General features: G+C 36.7%; 1 protein-coding gene across 5 annotated transcripts in view; it reads right to left on the minus strand.

Annotated features, from left to right (window-relative positions):
* The window catches only part of RGS12 (regulator of G protein signaling 12), an 83,600-nt gene that overhangs the window by 27,434 nt on the left and 30,480 nt on the right, over nt 1-25,686 (minus strand). For all 5 annotated transcript variants that reach the window (XM_056490213.1, XM_056490211.1, XM_056490212.1 and 2 more), the window contains 4 exons: nt 15,622-15,643; nt 7,326-7,495; nt 4,167-4,259; nt 2,958-3,101 (listed from right to left, as the gene is read on the minus strand). In XM_056490213.1, coding sequence (XP_056346188.1) covers nt 2,958-3,101; nt 4,167-4,259; nt 7,326-7,495; nt 15,622-15,643 — 429 coding nt within the window. The remainder of the gene's footprint in view (nt 1-2,957; nt 3,102-4,166; nt 4,260-7,325; nt 7,496-15,621; nt 15,644-25,686) is intronic.

Below are 25,686 nucleotides of genomic sequence, written 5' to 3' on the forward strand. Positions count from 1 at the left end.
ACCTTTAAGATCATTATGTCCAGCCATCAACCCTGAACTGACAAGTGTTAACAGTAAACCACAGTCATGAGCCCAATGATAAGGAAAAAACCCATCACTATCTCTGGACAATTCAATAATCAAGGTGCTGTAGATCTTGAAAGAGAACAGTTTACATTAAATGACCAACATTTATCTTTAACCACAGAGGAAGAAAGCAGCTGTATATCAGGCCTGGAGCAAATATGTGAGGCTAATTTAACCAAAGCTAAATTTATGAAAGTGAAAAAGAGCTTTTTCTTAAATGCTAAATAATGTTTAAATTTTTTGTTCCATTTTTGCAAAACTGCTGTTTTAAGTGAATCCATATTTTTAGCTCTGTATCTTCTCCCTTGATTCAGCTAATCTGAAAAAGCAGTATGAATGGCTGCTTCTTTGGACATGACAAGTTCCCCACAGGCAAAGGAAGGTATGCACCCCCCAGCAGGTTATGGCATTCCCAGGAGTATAAAGGAAAGTCCATCACTGAGCCAGTGGCCTATTAGCAGATGCTTCAGATTGTGCACACCCCCCCTTCTCAACAGCCAAAGTTCAAGTTCAAAACTTGTCTTGTAAACAGCAAGACAGAGCAGAGAGAACTTTATCCTGCAGAGTCACAGAAACCTAACTCAAACTGAATGCCAACTTCCATGTTTTTGGCTTTCCCCTCTGTATATTCCCATTCCTGCTTAGGTGCTGCCAGTCATCTTTGTTGGACCTTTTAATGTACTGTTTTCCCCATGGTAAGCTATGGAAAAATACTTCTGCATATGCTAGCTTTGGCAGTCTACAAATTAAACATACTACATATAGCAGAAAAATTACAACCTTTTAACTTGGCTGGACAGAGTCATGAGAGTGTAACTAATTTCCCTTGAGCTGATTATCATCTGCCCCATGTTTCTAGCCCACACTACATCCATGATTTCCTATATTTAGCATTATTATCATGATTTCTGCTTATTTGGAAAAGGCTAGCAGATGTTAGTTCTTGTTCTTACAAATGAGAAACATATTTTAAAGCATAATTTGAAATCTTAAGATAACAAGAGTAGAAAAATTTATATTCATTATCAACTCTACATGAAGTACATACCATGCTCTTCTTATTTTAGTATGATAAAGTGACCTACACTGCCCTCCATCCAGAAATACTGAAAATTTTTTTCTTATTCAATTTACAAAAGGAACAGCATCCTATTCTTTGGCTGCAACCACACTGCCATTACAACCTCTAACAAGAAGATCATGAAAAAATTTGTCAGGACATGGACAGAAAGCAACTTTCAAGTGTATTCCCAACAGGCAGAAAGAGAATGGCCTGAAAGTGTTTCCAAGGTACTTTCCCACTTTCCCACACTTCTGCAACTCCTCTGCAGCCTTACAGCAGCACCCCCCATTCCCCAGCATCACACTCATTCAACAACCACCACAGAGCAGCACACTTGCACTCTGTGGTCAGTGTTCAAATCTAAAAAATCTTGTGAAAGAGCACAAATGCAGACCTTTCTCTTTATTAAGGTTTATTAAGGTTGTGTCACCACCAGGAGCTGAGCTTTGAGAGTCTGTGGGTGTGTTGTAGTAACCACACCACCCACAGCTGTGTGTTCTCAGGGTGGTGCCATCCACCAAGACCACAAAATGACCTGCAGAACCACTCACTGAAACCAAGAAATTAAGGGCCACCAAGCAGCTGATTGCCCAGCACTGGCCTTAGCCAGGCAACACACCACCAGCACCTCAGACAAGCTCCCAGGCCATGTCCTTCAGCAGAAGGAAGTCTCATCCTGCTTCACTTCATTTTGCAGTGAAAGGAACAAGTCTGGCTGAGGGATCTGAGGCACTGACAATTTGACAGAAGCAGGTCAGGTACAGACAGGCCTTGTGGTGGGACTGGACCCACAGCAAGACTTCTCATGAGCATTTTCTCCTGCATTATCAGCCCTCCAGCATCTTCAAAGGGACATAACCTGCCTCAGCCCTGTCAGCTGACTCATCAGGACACCATGTACTCCACCAGACAAATGGGAGAAGATGAGGAGGGATTCAGGCATAGTCTCCACAACACCAGGATGACAAATGCACGGAAAAATGTCTGGGAAGGTGGTGACTGGTAATTCCCACAGAAGGCTTAGGCTGGGGTGGTGAATAAGGAGTAGCTACAATGCTGGAAGCTACCTGACCACCAGTCAGACCTACCTTTCTGTCTCCACTTGGCAGGAACATGACACCATACCCAGCTGCTCAGACTGCCCATGTGGTCTGAGATTGTGTCCTAAGACTGTGACCTGGCTCATTAAAGCTATGGCCTTGATATCAAAATGATGATATCAAAATTAATTCTACTAATAAACTGGTAGGGTGGAAGAGCTACCAAAGAGATGACTTAGGAAAAAAAACCGGAAGCTTAAATTCTACAGGAAATGTAAAGTGCATCCTGTTGATGCATAACTGGTCTGGTTATCAATAATTATTTCAAATACATCCACTTCAGAGGTCTTCAGACTCCAGTTTTAAAAGCTCTTTGCCTGACAGTAGTATTAAAGATATTATAATTATATTTAAATATATATTAAAATATTATAAGAGAAGAACTCCTTTAATACAACTGACATTTTAAAAAGCAAAACTAGAGACACTATTTGTGTACTCAAGTCTCAACTAAAGAAAAGAAAAGCACCAAACACTCTATGCAATGGTGCTGCAACACATGGAATTATTTACTTGCACTAAACTCTCATTTCAATAATAGTACTTTTCAGATTATTTTTTAGTTAAATGACAATTTTCTCTACACATAACAGAAAAACAGTCAAGCAGCCTTTTTTTCTATTCTTCTAACAGAGTCTAAAATATACAGCATGTAAAATTATTTTTATAGGTTATAAAGGAAAAGATAACAGACATAAACATAGAGCATTTATGGTTACTATGGTTACCTGAAGTTGCTGTTCCTTGAACATATCTGGATGGGGAGAATTGAGAATATCATCTGCCAGCTGTGCCTGGCTGTCAATATTAACTGGGGTTGTAGCTTTGCTACACAAGAACTTACTGAAGATCTCCCGAGCCCTGTAAGAAAGCTACAGAAAAGAAATGATAAATGTATGTTGGTTTTAAAACCATATTTTAGCTAGGCATTTCTTACACTGATATATTCCACCCAAAAATAGATAGCCACTCCTGAATCTTTTATATATGTATTTTGCATATATCAGCTTTTGCGAGTTTTTGGCACATAAATGGGATTTTCCTTTAAGATTACAAATATTCATCAAATATTTCTTAAACAGTAAACGTTGTTCCCCAAATAAAAATTAAAATAATTAAACAGTGAAGCACAGCAAGTATTTTTTAAAAAGGAGAGTAGATTTTTTTAGATTTTAGACCTTTCACATAACAGTTACTATTTAAATACATCCTCTAGGATTCAATTTCTAGAAGTGAGAAAAAGGTAAGTATGCATATGAATATTTACAGTCAAAACCACTCATTTTTAACTTGTTTACTTTGAAATACCCACATCACAAAAATAATGGAAAACCCACCAAGCTGAGCTCACAGCCCTTAAGGGTGGTGTTCAGAAAATACATTGTTTGAAGACAGAAAAAAGTAGAAGAAAAAACCTCATTAGTAGACAAAAGAGTTAAGAAAGACTTGGAATATTAAATTGCTTCCACCACTTAAAACTGACTAGATTTGGCTGTGGTGTAGACAGAAGCGTTGCCAACCTGTACAAAGTTCAAAATTCACCCAAATTGCCTGACCAATGCAGGATTCCCTCAAAAGGATGAGATGGAGATTCTCATAATTTGTGAACAAACATAGGAGCCCTACCCCTTGAGCAGCACATAATCTAAGTTATTTAGAAGCACAGTCTTGGTTGGTGGAGGTGCATTTCCATGCACTGGGCTACCACTGCTGGCCATTTCCAGCATCCAGGATACCTTACCTCATTCTTACAGAGCTGCCTCTGCACTTTGCTGCAGTTTAAACATATCCAACATCTCAAATTTAGATCATCCCACCCCATTTTAGTGATGTCACAGCACACAGATGAAGCACAGCTCCATTAATTTCAATAATCTTGAAGGAGTAATAGTTTTTGAAGAAGGAACACAAGGTACTGAAATACAATATTGACTTACCTCTTTCTTATCATGTGCAGGTACATGATTAAAATATTCACAGGCCTGCCAGAACAAAATATTTTCTTCACTAAATTCTTTTCGTAGAAATTCCTAGGGAAAAAATAAGCAAATAAATAAATGTCTCAAAGAAAAGTTACTTGCCAAATTTAACAACATATTTATAATGCTTGAAAATTTTGCACAAAGGTATGTTTTCAGTCTCACACTCCAGTTTTCTTCTAAAGTAAAAATCAGTGTATGTCCAGTACATAGCTGGTGCTCCCCCTCTTTCTTGTTTCTTTTTAAATGAATATAAATGAGAAGAATACATCAAGTTAAAATTAAATAATTTTCAAGTATAAAGTTTGAAATATCATGTGTCTCTTAATACAATATCAAGTATTAAGTAGTGCTTAAACTGGTGAACAAACTTTTAACAAAAATTTAAATAGTTTATAAACTAGATTTAAAAGTGACACTGTAAACTGTCTTTTATTGCAGGGCTGCTATTACAGAGTAGATGTTTATCAAGAAGTGCCCATAATCAATTCTGGATTCATTACAGTGTCTTTTTGTATCACATGCCAACTATAAAAGAAAAATCTTATCACTGTCCACTGTGTTTGATGTGCTTATGTAATTTCTCTTTGGAAAATAGTGAGAGGAAAAAAAAAGTATCTCCCAGTACAACACACAATAATCAGGACATTTATATTACAGCATCCTAAAGTCCAAATGAACACTGGTACTCATTCAGTTGAAAAATTCTACAAGCACAGACTGTTCCATATTCAAATAGGTATATAATTCAATATTCTCTCAGCATCTTAAAAGCATTTTAACCATCAGGGGAAAAATGAAGATATTAAAAAAAAAAATAACTCAATCCACCACAACCTTCACTCAATTATCACATGGGTACCAGTAAAGCTTCCTGATCATACAAAGCAGCCTCAGAAAGCTGTGTAAGAAGAACCTCCACAAAAATAAACTAAAGTTCATTTGTGTTTTTCAGATTTACTTAGAGTTTAGGGAGTCCAGCTGTAAGAAAGCAATTGAGATAAACTACAATACAGGGAATCTAAATACCCAAGCAAGCTCTGAATTTAAAGTTCTTCAGATATATAAGCTAAGACACCAAACACATAAAAGACAATCCAGATTGTAGTCAGGGGAACATTTCTGCACTTTCCACGTAATTACATATTAAAAGAGAATCAAATTAGTGAGCAAGAACTGGAACACAACTGCTTCCCCCTTGGCACATTCCCTGTGAATTAGAGTCCATCTCCCACTTGCTTCCTTGTGGCCACAGGATTTGGGCACAGCTGGCTGTCCAACAACCCAGCTTCACCAGGAGCCCAAGTTGTGAAGCACTCCAGCACAGATGGAGCATCTTGTTGGGAATGGCTGGGAAGCTGCAGAGGCTGGACTGAACCCCTGGAGAGGGGAACCTGCAAACTGCTCTCTCACCTCTGACTGCTCTAAGCAGCAGCTATTATGCAAAGCATGAGTATTTGCAAAATATACAAAATCTCTTCTTAGAGAGTAATTCCTGCTCTGTGACAAAGATGTCCTCAGGAAAGGCAGATGCTGGATCCCAAATTCACCAAGACACTGGCTATGGAACCATGAATTAAATGCTGGTGTCTCAATGTTCCTGGATACTGGCAGCAATCTGGAACTGCACAGTGTTATAGCAACCAGGTTAAGAAATCTAAGCAATGGCTCTGGACATCTCCTGGGTCTCAAGAAAATGGTGATGCACACAACAAACTTTAACATTCCCTAATTGTTTTTGAAGTGGGTATTTCTTTAAGACACTTCTGCGGTGTTTATAAAAAGAAGTTCTAATTAGAGTAAAATGGAGGGGGGGGGGGGAGGGGAGAAAGTAAAACTTCCAGAATATCTAAGGTTGGCTTTTGCCTTTAACCTTTTAATATGGAAATTTATTAAAACTATCTGAGCTACTTTTTATAATGTAAGTTTTGAAGTATCATAGCAGCTAAAAATTTAATGCAGCAATTTCGTAACTGTACACAAGTTTACTGGAGGTTTACAAGTAATTAGAACTAAGTCAGCTGAACTTTCAGTAACAGCCCCATGAATTATATCATTTTTCAGATGGACTCTAACATCAGATCAGAATTGTAATTTTTCTTCCAGCCTGACAAGAAGTCTCAGTATGAAACATTTATAACTCTCAGACTACTCTGCTAAAACAAGGAATATAATATCCAGGATTTATTATTTTGCTTTCCTCTTCTCTCTTTCCTCAAACAGATGTTCACTGTTAATGTGGGTTTTGGGTTCCCCCACCAGTTAACATGGAAATCTGTTTATTAATCATTGTGATCTCTTAATACTTTTGTACCAAGCAAGAGTCTGAGTTACTGCAGATTCCAATAATCTAACTCTCCACAGGTCTCCAAATATTCTCATTGTGAAAATTACTTGGGCAGCACAAACTGTCCCTGTGTACACACTCAGAATCAGCAACATACTCTCAGTGCAACAAAGCAAAAGCATATACCCTCAGTTTCCTTGCATGCAAAATAGATATGATGCTATTTACATCATCATAAATGTGCTGTGCAGAACAGTATTTATGTATTGCAAAGTATTTATGCTTTGGAAATACTCAGCATTACTCCTTCAAGTTGCAGTTTTAACCAGTGCTCTTAACTACCATAACTACTTCCAAAAAGAATTTCTAAAACCTTTTGCAAGAAAATAAGCCACTCTATCCTTGAAAAAATCTTCTATGTGGCTTCTGACATTTCAGGACATAGATGTGAATAACAACACATTCTTAGGAAACAACCAACAATACTTCCCTCTTCTTGCATAAAGGCTACAGATACAAAAAAGTCATTTTACAAAATGGAGAAGCATTCTAGAAGTTCCCAGACAAAGCCAAATATAGCTTCCATTTTCACCTGAAACTTCTGCTATTCAGAAATGCATGGCAATCTGAATATTACTCTGAAATCTTGAACTCAGCTGTGAACCTATGTAAACTCAGAATGATGTTCAGATAACAACAGAACATGAATGAATTTCTGTCTCTTGTCCTGTGCAAGGAGAGTATGAAGAAAAAAAAAAAAAAACAACAGGAAAATTACTGCAGCAGTACCAGGTATTCTGGAAAGCCTCTTATTGTCCCTTAAAACTCACCGAGAAATATTTAACACCAACAGAATCCTGAAGAAGACGCTCAAAGGAAACAGCCCAGCTTGCAACTCTCCTCTCTCGCAGGCGCCGGCAGCTCTGCACGCTGGGGAGGCTGGCATTGCTACTCAGGCTGTTCTCACTGATGCAGTCTTTCAACTCAGTGCTATTCAGCTCTGTTAATAAAGGAAATTAAATCTGTCAATGAAGTACTACTCACTTTTGCCCTTCACTATTGTTTATTTGATTTATCACATCTCCTGCTTAAGCTCACGGTGGTGCAGACTTCTAAATATCCCTCTCCATTTTTATTAAGAGCACCTGCATAGAAAAAAAACACCCCAAACACCTCTCAAGTTTCTTCTGTTCCACTATAAAAAAAATTAAATGATGTCTGAACAGCAGCCCCCTGACAGAAGCAAAAGAAGCAGTCCCAAAACAAAATCTTTTTTCTTGTTCCAAAATAAAATGCATTTTCCTCTTTATATTTCTCATGCTATGGACTGCACTCCTTCATAAGTTTATCCAAGGAAAGTTGACTTTCAAGAACCCACTATTCACCAGAATATGGGCAAGATAGCAAATAGCAAAATTTCATATACACTTCAAGTGGCAGACAGGCAATCCGTGAAATTTTACATGGAAACACAAGATTCCCATTTGTGGAAAAGAACATTAGGAACATCAGCTAGTAAGGGATGCCTTCTACATCCACAGGAAGTAACAGACATCAAACCATAGATGCTGAATTTATTAGGTTTCTGATAAAAACAGGGATCCCTTGCAGACTCCAGCCAACATACTGGAATAATCTAGAGACCTCAAAATGAGAAATTACCAGATTCTTTAGATCTTGAAAAACGGAAGTGATTTCTTATTCTGAGAAACAAATTAACAAGAACCCATGGAGAATTCAATCAAACATAAAAAAACCCCTTGTGCAGCAGCCTAAGTTTTAAACATTAACCCCAGGTCATCTTTGTCATGTCAGTAAACAAAACAGACACACAAAAAAATGTCAAAGTGACAATTTGTTCACAGAAGTAGAAAGGGGAAAGAAATGGCTGCTCTAAGCAAGAGAGGGAACTGTTTATAACAGGGCTCTATTCACAGATTTGTCATTTACTTCTTGCACACCCTTTTACAGGAGAATCCCTCTACCTTCCAGTGTACACAAATGTAAAACTTGTAATGCTGAACTCAGAGCTACACATTTCACAGAGGGGATGTAAGGTTTAATTCATTGTGGAGACACAACTAAAGCCTGAGCTACCTGGTCTGATCTCCCTGCTTTGAGCAGGACAGGTTGCACATAGAGAGATGCCAAAGTGAATGAGATGGTTTGATGAAGGGATGAAAAAACCACAGACATTCAATTATTTGAAAAATCTGCAGTAGCAGATGAAAATAATACCTTCAAATTAAATAGATGGTATATTCAGCAATTTTATGCCAAATGGAAAAGAAGTATGCAGCTCACTAGAGATGGAATTTGTTTGAGAAAATTGAATTCACAACCAGTCAGAAATGGACTGTGCTTCATAGGAACATTTTTATGATTTTCCTCATTTAATCACTTAGACTAACTACAGCAATGAGTAATTGGCCCTACTTTATACAATCTCCTTTCACGTTAGAAGTATTTGCAAGCACTTTGCATTTCCAAACTTCATGTTACAAAACATTACTGTTCCTCCCTGGAAGTAAGAGCTTTAACAAAATGCACCACTCAAAAACAGTTACAAGCATTGGGAAAAGTTATAAAGATAGTTGTAAAGATAAGAATAAAAAATTTTAGGAGATCTGAAACTTCATTTTTAAACATATTCTTACCTCAGAAATATTTACTAAGTTGTAACAGTTAACTACTCTGAGTTTCTGTAGGCAAAGCCATTTTTTAAGACAAAAATAAAAAAAGATGAAGATACAGAATTAGATGAGGGAAGAACAAAATGTAACTTCATATTTTCAACAGTGATAATATTTAAGGACACTAGTAACAAGTCAGATATATAAATAGTTTTCTTTGCCTAATCACCATATTAATCAAATCTAATTACAAACACTCAGCAAATAATGCCAAATTTTCTTATATAAATATTTATTCACTTTTTCCTTTAAGACATATGAAAGGGCATAACCAAGTATACTGCTAACTTCATTAGAGAAGACCTGTCACCACAGTGAAACTACTGTGAAAGAAGTTAATGTGAATCTGAAGAGAATGATATTTAAATTTATTATTTGAAGTATTTTGCTTTAACTCTGCAGGTGGATATGTTCTATTTTCCAGTCCAGGATATAAACAGACACCCACTTCTTAATAGATCTGGAACAGTTTCAGATACTGCCTCACTCCTGGAGGGTTCAATCCCCAGTGTTCTCCAGTGATGAATGATGCAAATTTCCTTGTTCCTGTCAGGCAAAGTCAGAAAGGCAAACTCATCCCACATACCAAACCCCTGAAACCTCCTTGGCTGGCAGAGAGAAATTAGGGAGCAGCCACACCAAGTAAGTGCTCAACTCTGGATCCTGGAGTCCCAGTGCCTTAGGACTCAGAAGGGATGGGGAAGTGGCAGGCACAGCAATCATCAGCCAGTCAGCATCACCTCCCTCCCAGTGGCAGGCGTTCAATCTCCCCATGGCAGCAGGGAAACCAAACTGCAATTACAGCCTCCAGTGTTTACACCGCTGGTAACTGCTAACTACCTTTAATTGCTACCAGCTGCCTGCTCTCTCCAGCTCCTCTGAGTTACAAAACTGCACTGGGTTCTCCCTCCTCTGATACACTCCAGACTCTGGAGATCCCAGGAAATCAAATGAACCAAAATAAGACTCTATTTCCAACAACCAAAAAGCTACTGGCACAGGTCCTCCAATGTGTTAACACATATTAACACAGCATTAAGGGATTACAAATTCCCAATAAACTGTCTCAGTTCTGGTAGATTGAATTTAAGTAATTCAGACTTTTTTTTCAAAAATAACTATTTTGATTTATACTTAACCCTGGCACAGCTTTGGTTTCCCTTAATGAAGAAGTGCAGTCGGTTTGCTTTTAAAATGTGTAAAGTTTTCTGCTATGGTACCTGTCAAACTGAAAACAATACAGAAAAGGTTGTTTGCCAGAAAAGGCTTGGTTATTCTGGTTTCTTTTACCACGCAGATCATCAGTTGCAATTAGAACAGTTACAGCCTAGTGCAGATATACCATTTAGAACTGGAGAAAAAGAAAGGCAGATGTAAGGAAAAATACCTCCCTGACTCTAACATTAGTATCCAATTTAACCAAAACACACTTAAATGAAGACTGTATAAGGCACAACTCCTGCTCCACTCCTCCTGCAGAGGAATGTTTCAAATGCAAGACTCCAGCATCAGGTTTCCTGACTCTCCCAGCTCATGCATTCCTAGGGTACACACAGCCCACCCTGGAAAGCAAGAATGGAGAAACTTTTCAACCAGGTCACACATTTCATCTAAGGAGCCCTCCGTGATGATCAGCAGGGGAAGCACAGAGCCCTGACTCCCACCCTCAAATATTCTCACCACATGGCTGTTTGTGCAAAGTGGACTCCTCCTCCTCCTTGTATTTTAAAAAAGAGCAATTGAGAATCTCAGGATGCCAGAGGAGTTTAATGTGAAAAATCCCGGCTCTGCATGGACAACATGGACTACAAATGCCTGCCTTCCTTTGTCATCACCCGTGCAAGTACCAGCTTATCTTATATTACCTGTAAAAGGAGGCTCCTTGATCAAACATTTCAAATCCCAGGGACCTAACTTTATTTTTGTTCTGCTTGATAGCAACTATACCTACTGAGGAAAAACTACTTTGAGTGCAAACTCATTCAGTTTCATTTATTATATTTTGGAAATACAGAACTGACAAAGAATGCTATCTAAAAAATCCTCAAAACCCAATGTTTTGCACTTTTTGTGTTTACACATTCCATGGAGGGTCTTGGTTTTATTTCTTTTACAAAAACAGCATTATGCAAGAAAATATAGGCATTTAATCAATTCAGACTTGAAAGTATTCAAGACAGGATGGCTTCAAAAGTTTTGGTTTAGATAATATAAAGCCATAAGACTGAATACAATAAATGAAAGCTATTTTGTATGCATTTGTATGTATCTTGTATACATTTTTCAGCCTACAAATACTGTTTATTGTTGTGAGTAACTAAGCACATTCCTCATAATTATAGGAACGCATTCAAATAATATAATTAAAATATTCTAGTTAATCACTAAATACATTACCTGGATAAAGCTGATAAGAACCACTGTGGTGCCACTTAACCAAATACTTCAAGCCCTTCACTGAAAGCCATCCTTCTGAATCCATACCAAGTTCAGCTGAAACGTCCCGGAACCCATTGGGTGCAGATTAGCCTGACTGTACAGCACATTGTTCCTCTGCAATTTTGGGATAAGGGAAGCTAATGCATTTCCCCACAGCAATTCCTGGGAGCCTCTAACACCATTCTAAACAAATTGATTCCTTACCCTCGTGGCTTCAAGCAGAGGGAAGCAATAGTATACTTAACACAAAGCATTATAAAATGCTACATAAATAATTTAAAGAAAAGACCTTTTGCCACTGCTGCTAAAGGAACTTGAATTATTTATGCTACAGTGGAATACAGCTACAGTGAGCAGCACCAGCAGAACTGACAAATAAGTCATATACATATTAGAGGAAATAATCCATCTGTATTTATATTGTAAAAAGCATAAACAGCATTTTGCTTTATTTTGCACTTCATTGCAAAATTTTCGCCTTACCTTCTTCAGTTACTTTTTAAAATACAGTTTTACATTATTTATTACTGCAAACATCAGACTCCTTTCAGAAAGGTATTTAGGAACATGTTTCCTTACAAAAATTCTTTCCAAGTGATGAACACTAAAAGCAAAAAAATCAGCAGGAACTACAGCAAAGTAGGATCTTAGGAAAAAAATACATGCATACAGTATCTGTTAGGCTGAAGTATTTGAAAATAACAGACTTCAGCTTTGTGGAACTGATCTCTGCAGGGAATAGCAGGTGAGAACTGACTCAGACATTCTCACTAGCTCAGATACCTCACCACCTCTGTCTGGGAGATGAATGATGATGGTACTTCTGTTAGAGATCCTCTGACCTCAAGGTTTCCCCTTTCTAAAGTGCCTTCCAGGTATAAATAGCCAAGTCAGACATTAGCTGGGGACTATTGATCATCCCTGTGACAATTGAGATGGCACAGTGCTCAGAACATCAGGCACAGGCTGCATGCTGTGTACACACTCCCACAGCCAGCAGCACAGGACAGTTTCTGAGGTGGGAAGTAAGAGAAACCTGCTAATTACAGGTCGCTGTAGTAACATAAAATGGTCCTGCCACTCCTAGAGCCGAGGTGCTGCAGATTAGTTAATCTACAGCACTAATCTTGCATCTAAGCACTATTACAGTTTGCATTCTGATTGTCTGCAATTCATTACACAAATCAATTACAGTTAAGAGCTGCCACTGGCCAGCACGTCTGGAAACAGCACTAATTTACACATTAGCTATCTTGTAATGGCCAAGTGCAGAGTTTTGGCTGATAACAACATCCCAGCCTTGCACAAGTTGGGATGGAAAATAGCAAATAAACACAACAAGGGGTAGATGGTTTCCAGGACCAGGCTCTAATATAATATAAGCTATATGACATAGATCTTCATTGACTTTGGAAAGAAAATGTACAAAGAACTGTTGTACCTCCCACCACACTGAAGAGATGTATTTAAACACATAATTGCTTTTTACACATGAATTTTCTTCCCAAAGTAAAGCTTATCAACAGTAATCAGAGTATCTAGTTATATGTACAAATACTAATATTAATAATACCAAGCAGGTAGAGACCTTAGAGCACCTTCCAGTAACTGAAGGGGCTACAAGAAAGCTGGAGAGGGACTTCTGACAAGAGCAGACAAAGGGTAATGGCTATAAACTGAAGGAGGGTAGATTTAGATTAGATATAAGAAATTTTTCACTCTGACAGCAATGATAACACTGGAACAGGTTGCTCAGAGAAACTGTAATGTCCCATCCCTGGAAATGTCAAGGCCAGGTTGGATGGCAGAGGGGTTGGAACAAGTTGACCTTTACAGTCCCTTCTAACTCAAATCATTCTGTGATTCTGTGCTGATAAAGATTTAGTCTAGGAAGTGAAGTATGCAGTGCTGTACTAATGGTTACACTGGTGAAAATTTCTCTGAAATAGACAAACCCTAAAATGTCTAAGTCTGTGGATCTATTTGCATAGTAGTGAGATTAAGGAAAACTGAAAAAAAAATTCAGTGCTGTGCCATATTCAATGAAAGTAAATGCTAGAAAATGTAATTCACACATGAATCAGAACTTTTTACTCAATGCAGCTTGAAATGAATTATGAATTTATTTAATTTCACTTTTTCTGGTTACAATCTCTCTGGCTCCTATTTTTCCAACCCATTATCTGGGTATTTATGCATTAATTCAATATTATTCAATATAGTTCAACTACCACTTTTTACACAAATTATACCCCTTCTCAAGTAGCATTTAGCAATGAAGAGAGAGTTTAATGTTCAATTCTGAACCAGTTAAAAATACAGGGAATACAACTCAGCAGAAAATTGCAGATAACTTCTTGGCTGTTCTTTTACCTCTGTGACCTTACATGGCCCTTAGATTTCATGAGTTAAAAAACTGTATAATATTAATTGTGAAAAGAGATCCTACAGATTTGGAATAAGACACAAGTCATATTAGTAGAACAGATAATAAGTGGAATTTTTAAAATAAATTTTCAGCTGGAAGGATAAAAATCTTGACACTATTATTGTATGAGTACTATTATAGGGATTTCCAAGTCTGGATAAGCAACAAAAAAACTCTCATTAACATAGACCAAGAACCCTCATGGAGACAAGACAAGTACATTGTGTTTTACCTGAAAAAGAGCAATCAAATTTTTGGTCCTCAACAACTGCATACACTGCCAGAAAGTCTGTGGTCTGCTTTGATTTTTATATCAAGCAGGTAACGTGGGGCAAAAAAAGTTATGTATTTTTCCCAGAAGAACACAGGCTACATTTTAGAAATAGAAAGAATAAACACCATTATTTTCTGTTTTGTTGTTTTGTCACTTTGCAGACAAGACAGATACAACATAGAGTCTACCTTCTCATCCAGACAGAAGTACAGTAAAGCATTAGACTACTGTCAGCAGTAGAGAAGGAAAATACCTGACAGAGTCAGCCACTGGAAAATGGTTCCAGCAAAAGGAACAAAACTCAATGGCAGTTTTATTCTTGCAAAGAATCAGAAATTAGGATATGAAGAAGTTTTGTAAACAGTGTTGCTAATTTTCATTTATATTTGCATGCAATATAAAAAAAAATTATCCTTACCATTCCAAATATGTTTTCCAATTTCACTGCCCTGATTACAACAACATAGCACAACACAATTACTGCAACACAGCTTGTTCCCTTTTGCCCTTTCTAATTAATAAATTTCTCTTGAAATGTTGTCAATGAACAGCAAATGCAAAAATATGTTGAGTTTCTCTGCAGGATCCTGCAGAGAAGACAAGGAGAAAAACCATCTCCTGGATACCCTACACTATACAAATTCCTTTACTCCATTAAGGAAGCCTTTTTAAACTGTTTCAATTAATTTCAAAGCTTCAGAGAAATCGCCTTCTAATGTTTAACAAAGAGTGGACATCCTTTAAAACATCAAAGACATGTTAGAATTCAAAACAAACCAGCTTATATGCAATAAAGAGGGTTAACGTAGAAGTACTCCAGAAATCCATATTGGGATTTTACAAATATCAAATTACTTACCCCCTTCATAGAAAGGATCACATTTAAGAAAGTTCAACCTCAACAGTTTACAACTTAGAAGCTAGAGCATCCCTTTAAAAGCAAATGAGGCATATAAAGGACAATAAAACAGAGAATGAGATTTTATCTACCATCCAATTACACAGAAATCTACCAGCTCTGCTTCTATTATTATGAATGAAGAAGCCTAATTATAAAAAAGTCAATATATAAGTGCACCATAAAAAATATTATGCAAATAAACCAGTGAAAGTATATGAACATAATCCTGCAATATTTTCACTGGCACAGTTCCCAAAAAGCAGCCACAGAGTTCTGTACCACCTTGGACTTACATCTTGTAATATATCACATAACTTACCACATATTACATTGCTTAATGTGGAAAATTGATTATTTTTTATTATAAAAGTAAAGACAAGTTTCAGCTTACCTCCATCAGAAACAGTTGCTGACTGCAATAAAAAAGAAAAAAGAAGTGTTACTGAAGTTTCATGGCAAGTATCAGAAATCTTTGAGCTCCACTTAGTATTTGCAGTGTTAGCTACTTTTATCATCTTATTAATAACAGAAAATATTAGAGAGGAACATCTAAAGAAACCAGCTGTTATTTCTCACAGTTTTTTTTCCCCCAGCATAAAATTCACCCCAGGCCTTTTAACTACTGCTGTCCAGTGATTTGATCCCACAAATATTTACTGGAAGAAGCATTTTTTGTTGTGCTAACTACACTGCTCCCAAAAGTCCTTCTTAGATGGGCAGAGACAATTAGTTGGTACTTGTGACAAGGTAGATTCCTAAAACTGACCTGCAAAAACTGGAAAACACTATGAATCAAAACAATACCTCATACACTTTAATTTGCTGTAATGTTTGGAGATATGTGGCATTAAAACTTTCCCTGTCAGTGACTTCTGACTGTCCCAGAAACAAAAAGATGTTCAGAGTGCTTGCAATAAGCTAGAACTTAACTTTCAGTAAGTAAGAACTCCTCACCACCTCTTCCTATATTGTACATCAGATTTTCAAGGACAATTAATATTCTAGTGAAATTATGAAGTGTATGTGCTTATCTACCCTAAACTTCTCAACTTTGATCATAAATGACCTCAAGGCATCTAACACCTCATTAAATCCATATTGACCACTTCCCAAACAGCTACTCCAATGCTTGAACCTTGACACTCAGCTAAGTGAAGTCTGGAGTATAAATTATTTTTAGGTTTAAGTTTGCATTGATTTTCTAATGACTAACAGAAAGTATTTTTATTTGAGTTTGGCCAATCTTTTCTTGGTTGTTGAAAGTGTCCTTGAACCATCATTAAAAAGCTAGGAAAGAATGCCCTACAGTATCTACAACTTCTTCAAGGTCAGAAACACAGCAAAGAAGAAAAGCATAAATATATACACAATTCAAGCTAACAGCTACCTCTTCATAGTTTGTATTTTTCAGCCTTGGCAACAAACACTCCCACTCTACTTCAAAATCCACAAAAACCCTTTAGCATTATCTTCTCCTTTCTTTCTCCCTTTCACTGCAGACTCTCACACTGCTGTTAACACTCTCTGAAGAACTTGCTACAAATTGTTGTGGCCTCACCATTCCCACCACCAGGAGAGGATCTGATCTGGTCTTTGACACAAGTATTCTGGGATTTTCAAAGTCTAAACTTTGATGTCTATTGACATCATTCCCCTGGTGCTAGCTCAGATAAACACAAATACACTTTTCATGAAAAAGATTTTTAAAATGGAGAAACACTGACACTTCTTGCTTAACTACATAAATGCTTCTGGATCTGTGAGGAACAATAACATAATTAAAAGATATCCAAGCATCTCCCTTTAATAGCTTTGTTTCAGGTATCAAAAACTGTTCTGGTTACAATCCTTTAGTGGGGCTTAGGACATCTTTTCTACTTTATTTTGCACATAAGTCTAGTGATGATGTTATGCATTCAGAAGCCATAACTTAATTAATGTTTGTAATTTAGAAAATTTAATTTGTATTACTGAAATCTGGTTTATAAATGTGATTGCTTCTAATTTCTTAGTCACATCAGTGTATGTACAGTTAATGAATAAACAACTTCAATATCATTTCTCAAAGAATGAAGAAAAGGATGACTCAAAGTAAAGCAATAGTATCAGTTTACACATTAGACAGAAAAAAAAATCCGAAGTATTTTCAAAATATCTATATTTTAGGAATGGCCATTTACTTTGTCAGCTTTCATTACCTAGGTTCAAACATAAAGTACAATTCTCCATGGTTTTTCAAGGTATGAAGCAAAATTAATAGGATTTTCATGACAGCAGGAAGAATATTCATACTACTGTCAAAAACTGAGAAGTTAAAGATTGTAAAATATAATTTTAAAGGGACAATGGTGCAATTTCATAGAAAAGCTCAACCATTAATGGACACAGAGTTTTATCTCAATCCATTTAGCATAAGTTAATGCAGTGAACTTTCTACACATCACATGTTGGTTTCTTGTGTTTATTTTAAATGTTTTGTCTACTGCACATTACATTACGTGTATCAGCATCCTAAAGTCTCTCCAAGCAAGGCTTTACTAATTTTAATGTGAGAACATTTTAGGAAAGCACCTATAGGAAGAATATATTTTACATTACAGAGTCACTAAATATACCTATGGTGTTCCAAGCACTATCCATTTATTTCTGTAGATCCAGAATAAAATATAATTTAAAAACATTTCTTTCAATTTACCTGTGTAACTAAGTCCACCTAATTCAGTAGAAACTAAAGCTTGTAATTACTGTGTAAGAATTCACAGTAATATGTTCAAACTACATTTGTGAGTACTTAGAAATCTCAGTATAAACCTGTCAGAAATTGCATACAGTCCACATTTTCAGACAAAGAAGTTTCTTTTCTAAACTGTTCAGCTGAAACTTGTCTAGATTTGTCTTTGAAAGGCATAAGTTGCAAGACCAGATTTTTTTAAATACTATGATGATCTCATTTTAAAAATACACTTTATGTTGGGGGCTGTTTTTCATTCTTCAGCAGTCATGTTTCCCACCACTGGAGGCTCTTCAGGACAAAATTTGATCAACTATATATAAAAAAGTTTGATTATTTGATAAAATTTAACACTACACACATTAAGAACCACCTATTGAAAAACATATGTATCAGAAAGCTGTAAAATTGAACAGCTCCTGTAGGTAATCATTTCTGAAACAGGAAAAAGGACAGGGCACGGCTGTGCCAGTTAGGGCTAATGTGAAGATTTTAAAATAATATTTAAGTTTCCAAATCACAGAACATATATGTTGTGAATGTACATATGAGCTATCATCCAGAGATAAAATCCAATTGTATGAAACCATCAAATCTTTCACAGCCAGGTAAGAACTGAAATTGGTTCTTCGAATTACCCCAGTTAACAAATTGATTTAGGAAAAAGCCCATGGTATATGCCAGGAGTCTGATGGGTAACAAATTACTAAAATTTTAAAAATAAATCTAATTTAGGAAAGCTAAAATGCCTTCCAGTATATCTCTTCATGGGAGCTCTGCTTGCTCATCCAGCTGGATTAGCAGCTGAGTTACACAGACACCAACACACACCCCGCAGTGTTGGGAGATGCAATTCTGCTCCAGGGACTTCAGGGCAGGATCTTGATCTCTGTGATTTGAAAGAAAAGCTCAGTGCCAGGGCCAGCAAGCTGAAGAGTGGCTTCCCAGTTACCACACAGCATAAAAGATGCTCTAGGTCTCTCTAAACTGGCAAGTGTTTCAGCATATATATTTCATAGCATAAAGTTCTGAATAAGAGAAAACATGTTGCATTTCCCTTTGCATCATCTCTCTTCTAGGTGGAAAAACCAGAAGGGCCTGTGAGCTTTTGATGTTGTGTTCAGGATCTGCTAGCAACAAATCTAAAATAGTTTAAGCTTACAATAATTATCAGGGAGAAGACCACTTTGTGAGTACCTCACTTTTTTCCCAGAAGTAGACAACACAGTACCTTGCACCAACAACAAGGTGTAAAGGGAGAGAGGGCATAGAGGAGAATAATTCATAAGGCTGAAAGTTCATAAGGTTGGAACAGGCTGTATCTTTTAGCTTCCATGGCCTATAACCTGCTAGATGTGTGCACCTCTGCATGAAGCTTGTCTGACGACATCTTTCAGGTGACAGAAACTCTTACCCACTTAGCTCCATCTTACATGTTCCATTTTACATGCATCAGGTCCCAGAGAACTGTCCAATTCTGCCATAACAACATCGTGGAGAAAACAAAAAAATACCCTACCTATTGCCCAGATACTATATTGAGCAAATAAATCCATGTGTACAACCACCCAGGTAACACAATACAAGTCCTTTTTCTCCACCTCAAGATTTATCACTCAAATCAAAGTCATGCTCAAATACTGGAGTAGAACAAAGGGAAAGAGGGGGATTCTGGCAGGGGTGACACATACTGGGAAATGCCAGGCCTTAGCAATAAAATGGAGCAACATGAAATCATCAGTGCCATTACAGTGGGGGTGAGTGCCTTCCTGAGTCAAAAAGACATCTCTGTTTCCCACTCCTCCTGAGACACAGAGTAAAATCTGTAAGGAGAGTGAAGACATATTTCTCTCTCCTATTCTAACAATGACAGAATCACAGCCTAAACAGAAATATCTATTCTTTTCCTGGGCATCCAGCAAGATTCAGAATAAAAGGGATTAAAAATGTTGCCTTTCCAAAGCACAGTTTCCTGCAATACAGGCATCGACTTCTTGCTGCATCCAAAGAAGTCTCTGAGTGCTGCCAGAATCTGTTACTTACCCAGTACAACATCACTTTACACACTATTTTATAAAGTCCCTGTAAATAAGCCTTTCAGGTCAGAACAGCACACCTAGCTCCAACAATCTTCTAACCTAATTTTTTCATATGGTTTCAGTAGAGAGGATAATGCTAGGAAATCTGTTGGTTCTGAAGATTTAGAGGCTGAATACAGAGAACTTTCAAACATTCTGTCACTTATCTCAGGGAAAGCCTATCATTCAGTTGACCATATACTGGCATCTAGCTTTGTTCAAACTACTTCTTAAATCACCTGAAGCAACTTCTCCTTTTGCCAAGGTATGAATTACGAGCAGATCCCAAGTCTTCAGTTACATTACTCCAGGATTTACATGATATGTATGTATTTTTAAATATATTACAGCATCAGTATAATTCATGCCATGAAGTCCAGTGGTCCCTGGGAAGGGAGGGAGATCATGCCTCAAAATATGGTATATACAGTTCTAACATTTTAAATAAAAAATAAAGCCCTACTACTCATCAATTATTGCTAGTTTTTCCTTCTAATAATCTCAAATGTACTTCTCACCTAAAAAGTAGCATAACATTACAGGCTTTTTATCCCCATTTCAAAATATTATTGCAATTAATTTCATGATTTAGAATTGTTTGAGAAGAGTGCCCCTTTAGAATGCCACTTAAAGGAGGACTATTTTCAATTCTCTGCCACCAAATTGCATTTCTAACAGTTAACAAAAAAGCATTCTATAAGTAAGAGTTCTGAAGAAAAGCATACTGTACAACCACTGTACAGTAACTTCACTGAATGCATTAGTATAATTTTGCCAAATATTTGAATCTATAAAAACATATGAAGAATAAATGATGTGACATTTGAAATTCCTTTAAGAAATAAATGTTCAACCTTTTACCCCAAGCAAAACCAATCCTATCACATATAAACACAGTGCCTTAAGTGCCAAATCCATCCCTAAAATTATTTTTGTAAAAATATTTACAAGATGTATACAACCTTTCCTAAAGATATAATATTGATATAATGGTACAGAAAGCATATACAAAATACATAGTACATAATTAAATAATAGGCACATTATAAACATATTTGGTTTTTAGCTTTATACATATTGAGCATAGTTCATAAATACATATCAAAATCTCACTATTAGTTTGTATAACAAAATTACTTTTCTCTGAGAATAAAACCCAATGTTTGCATTTACAAAGGAATTTTAACTCAAATACTTTAAAGTAAAAAAGCTTAAAGGCTAAGCAAAAAGCATTCTGAAGCTGATACCATTCTTCTCTAATTTCTTGCCAATAACAATAATCTATTCTAATTTCTCACTGCAACAATGCCTTGCTTTAGCTAAATATAATTCATATCACTTACCCGCTCCTCATAAGAAACAGCAGTTATTTTTCCTAGCAGTACTCTTCCTAAATTCATCTTCACTTAATATGGAAAAAGCATTTCCTTAACACGTCGGCTTCTCAAAGATTAAACTAAAAAATTCAACGCTGCTCCATGCCTGTACATGCCAGTAAAGTTTAAAGGCATTTCGTATGAAGTTCTATTTTACTCCCTTTATGTTACCAATAGCAACAGGCCAATGCAGGAAGCTGTGGTTCGTCAGGGATTCAGATTAGATCTCAATTATCTCTCACCAGAAAAGCTCGATCATTTGACATAAATCATGCTGATTGTATTTGAGAACGTTTCCTATAACAAATCAGGAAAATAAAATGATGCTGAACCGTATGGTAGTCCTGCATTCAATAAAGTAGATTTCCAAGACAGTTTCCAAAAAAACACTAGTTAATCACCCTAACATTAGTTAGAGAAACATTTACATAGTAAATCACTATTTTCAGAGGTTTACATAATGCAAGCCAGAACAAAATAGGACCTCATATAGTCCATTCTGCTTCACTTTTCAGTGGTTAACTCTATAAACCGCACATAAAAATCCCCAATACAAGGAGACTTGGCACATTTCATTAAACCTACAAGTAGCCTCTTGTCACTAAAAACAAAATTCTTCTTTCAGAACCCAACTGCTATTCTGCCCTTCCTCCCTCACAACCTGAACCTGTGCTCAGCTGATGTCAAGAGAGTTCTGTGCACAGAGCCTCAGGAACAGAGAGCAAAACAGGCTCCTTGCAATGAAAGAGGGAAGTGCAATTCACTTGCCTGTGACAGCGGTGTCTTCAAGAGACTCTATATGGAAAGTGCAGCATTTCAGGAAGTTTGCTGCTGTCCACAACAGTGACAGTACCTAAATCACTCACTGCTGTTATTTTTAAAGCAATCAGAACACAACTTTCTGCCCAAAATAAACACCAGAATTGCAATCTGGGAGTGATTATTGGGCATTTTTATGCCAGTGGGATGTCCTTAAGCCCTGGGTGGACGTGCTAGTAGTCATTTAGGAAAGAGGAACTTTCTCTCTTGTTCAGTGCAGCATGTGGAACCCCCCACATCCACACAGTTCCTAAGTTGAGCCCCTAAAATACAACCAACCCTGTGAAGAAGGCAAATGCTACTTGGAACTTATAGAGAGAAAATGAGGAAAGAGAAGAGCCTTTACTCAATATTTCATGGTGAGACTGACTTGCTACAGCCAGTATGTACAAGCCTGCACATCTTCCCATTTTGCATTTAGGATGAAGAAACTTGGTCAACAGAAAAACTCAATCTTCTCAATTTCATTTAGAGTAATCAGGGAAGAAATTTAATTCACATGCAGATGAAGCCTATTCTAACTAGAATTTTAGAGGCATAAACCAATTGCTGTGGTGGACAGTTAATTTTTTGATTGATTACTTGCTTATTTAGGCACACCATGCAGTTCTGAGTGCTCCTACAAGCATTTAATACCATGACAAAATGCAATGGAAACAAATGGGTGGGTCAACAGGAAGAAATGTGCTTTAAAAATTACAAATTACACCCTCCATTATTCTAGGATTTCAGAAGCAAGTGCCCTATGGTACTTGCACAGAACAGTTTTACTGTGTGTGGTTAAGTATTCAAAATGTGCAACTCTATAAACAAATAAAATGCCAGAGCTATTTAAATACTGCATTTTGTTTGGCACTAAACCAAGTGGGATGCAGAATATATTTCCACGGTCAATATTTAATCAAATAGCAACAATATTACAAATAATCAGGTGCATAATAATCATTAAAATGGGTGAGTAAAATCACAAATGGATCAGAAAGGCCTGAAGAACTTTTCTGTGATGGGGTAACACAAAACAGGACTTTAATCAATAGCACTTACACTTAACACCCAACCTAAATCCTCTAGGAATCACCTAGAAAGACAAAAGTACTTGTACAATTTGAACAGGTGAGAATTTTACCCACAGAAAGGAATAAAAGAAAAATAACCCCACATGCAGCAGTGGGAGGTAGCTACAAGACCAGCAGCTCACTGGAGCAACTGCAGTGAACATGGCTGGGAACACTGTGGGTGGGCAATGTTTTACACATCCTAGGCACTCACACTCAGCATTGTAAACCTAATAATCCCTTCGTTTAAACAGACAGTAAGAATTGTTGATTTTGTTTCACTGAACTAAGCATTACACATCCACGTTTTTTCCATGCAGCGACTCTACTGACACTGAAAAATAAGCTCTAGCAATTAGCCAGCAGCAGTTAATGACCATGGCTATGAAGTGTCATGTGGCACTGAAAGCCCTTTTAAAAATTCATATCCTTCTACATTTTCACAGCTTATTTCAAAAGCTACAGATATAAAATCTTGTGATTTTGTGTAGCATATTTGTAAATCAGGCAGGCAACTCAGAGGTCAAAGGTCAAAAGCAGAAGGAATGCTAATTTGCAAAGCTATTAATGGAAAGTGTTAAAATATGGTAGAACAGCTTTAAAAGCCTTATTCAGATACACCAAAGACGACATTTGTAAACCCACATCCATCTGCTCAGGAGCTAAACTGTGGGAAGGGGTAGCGACCCCAGATAAGGTTGATCTGTTTTTCTCTCCTACCCTCCCTCCACTTCCTGCTTATATTTGCTTTTGTACATTTGTTTTCAGAGCAGAAAAAGCTGAAGAGAAAGATAGAATGACAGGGAGCCAGGATAAGTTTTAACTTGTCAAAAAGATTAATAGGATTTATTATATGCCTGACTCCTAGAAGAAAACACACACAAAAGCTACCAGGAATCAGAAAGAGGCAATCCTCTGGACCAGCTCCTCGTCACACAGAGCCCTAAAGTAAATGAGACATTGGCAGAATGCACCGCCAAAAATCTTAAAACTCATAAAGTATTGACTTTTTTAATGTCATAATAAATTAACAACTACTTGCATGACAGCCACATGTTAAGAATATGATTTAACTTACTGACCCCAGCTACTGAAATAAAAAGCAGGAGCATCAAAAAGCCTAAACATAAATTAAGAAAATTCTGCCATAAAATAAAATTATTATCCCCCTAATCCTCCAGATTTTCTGTAATCTGTCTGAATATATTTTTGTCAATAATTTGTCAGCTCAACAACAAACAGACCCCATATGTGCTACTGACGAGAAGGGGAAAGATTCATTTACAGCACTGTGGATTCCCTCTAGGAATTTTGAAATAATAGTTGTTCCTATTCTAATGCAATATTAACAAAAAATATTTTGAAGCCAAACTAGCAGGAACTTGCTGGTGTATAAAGAAGTGAAGTACAAGCTGCCTTGTCAGGCACAGAGACTTCCCCTACAGTAAATCCCCGAAGCAAAGGAACGATGCAAGCGACTGTTCCGAGTGCCCTCTGCTGTCTGCCACACTGCTCAGACTCCTGAGCACCTTCTCAAGTGCTCAGTTCAAGGTTTGCCATCCAGAAATCTGCTCTAAAAAATATATATCTGGTTCTATGAGCCATATTGTAAAGTTTGAAAAATATTTCTACAGGACTGCAAAATGAAAATTTTAAAAAATACACTTCTGCAAAAATGTTTGTGATCAATTCCTGGTTTTGTTTTCCCCTTCTGTTGGATCAACATCTTAAGACAACTGAATTCTCTCCATTAAAAACATGCAGAAACAGTATAACTTGCACATCCAGATGGAAGGTAACTTGCAGTCCAACAGTAAACTAAAATTAAAATGCATATTAAAGAGGATATGATTAAGTGACAGATCACTGAAACACTTCTGAATTTCCTGTTAGTGATGTAACCCCTAAAAGTGAATAGATTTTGAGGAAATCAAAGTAAAAGTGAACATGAATACTATTATATTTTAAGTACATAATGCATATAATATCTTCCTATGCTTTGCAAATATTTATTTCCCTCCTGATTTTAAATTATGAAAATTTTGCTGCCATACTTTTAGCATTTAAGAAAATTTTATTCTGAGATCTACAAACATAAATAGCATGACTATAATGTCAAAATTTGATAATGCAGCTAGGATACTTACTAGCAAAATAAGTTTTCTGAGCAACAAGAAGCCTAAACTGGTCTAAGTCTCTACATCTAAGAAATTTTGTATTCTATAAATACCTTTCATTTATTTTAATAACTCACAACATCTGGATTCTGTTTTATTGGATAAAAATCCAGCTGGAAGAAGAAAAATCCCTTTAGCTGCACAACTTTTAAAAAAGCACTGTAACAATTACAAGGTAACATATCTGTAACAACATTTTTGCTTTACGGAAACATGTGCA

The sequence above is a fragment of the Oenanthe melanoleuca genome, chromosome 4 (genome assembly GCF_029582105.1).
Source record: "Oenanthe melanoleuca isolate GR-GAL-2019-014 chromosome 4, OMel1.0, whole genome shotgun sequence".
NCBI classification, from domain to species: domain Eukaryota; kingdom Metazoa; phylum Chordata; class Aves; order Passeriformes; family Muscicapidae; genus Oenanthe; species Oenanthe melanoleuca.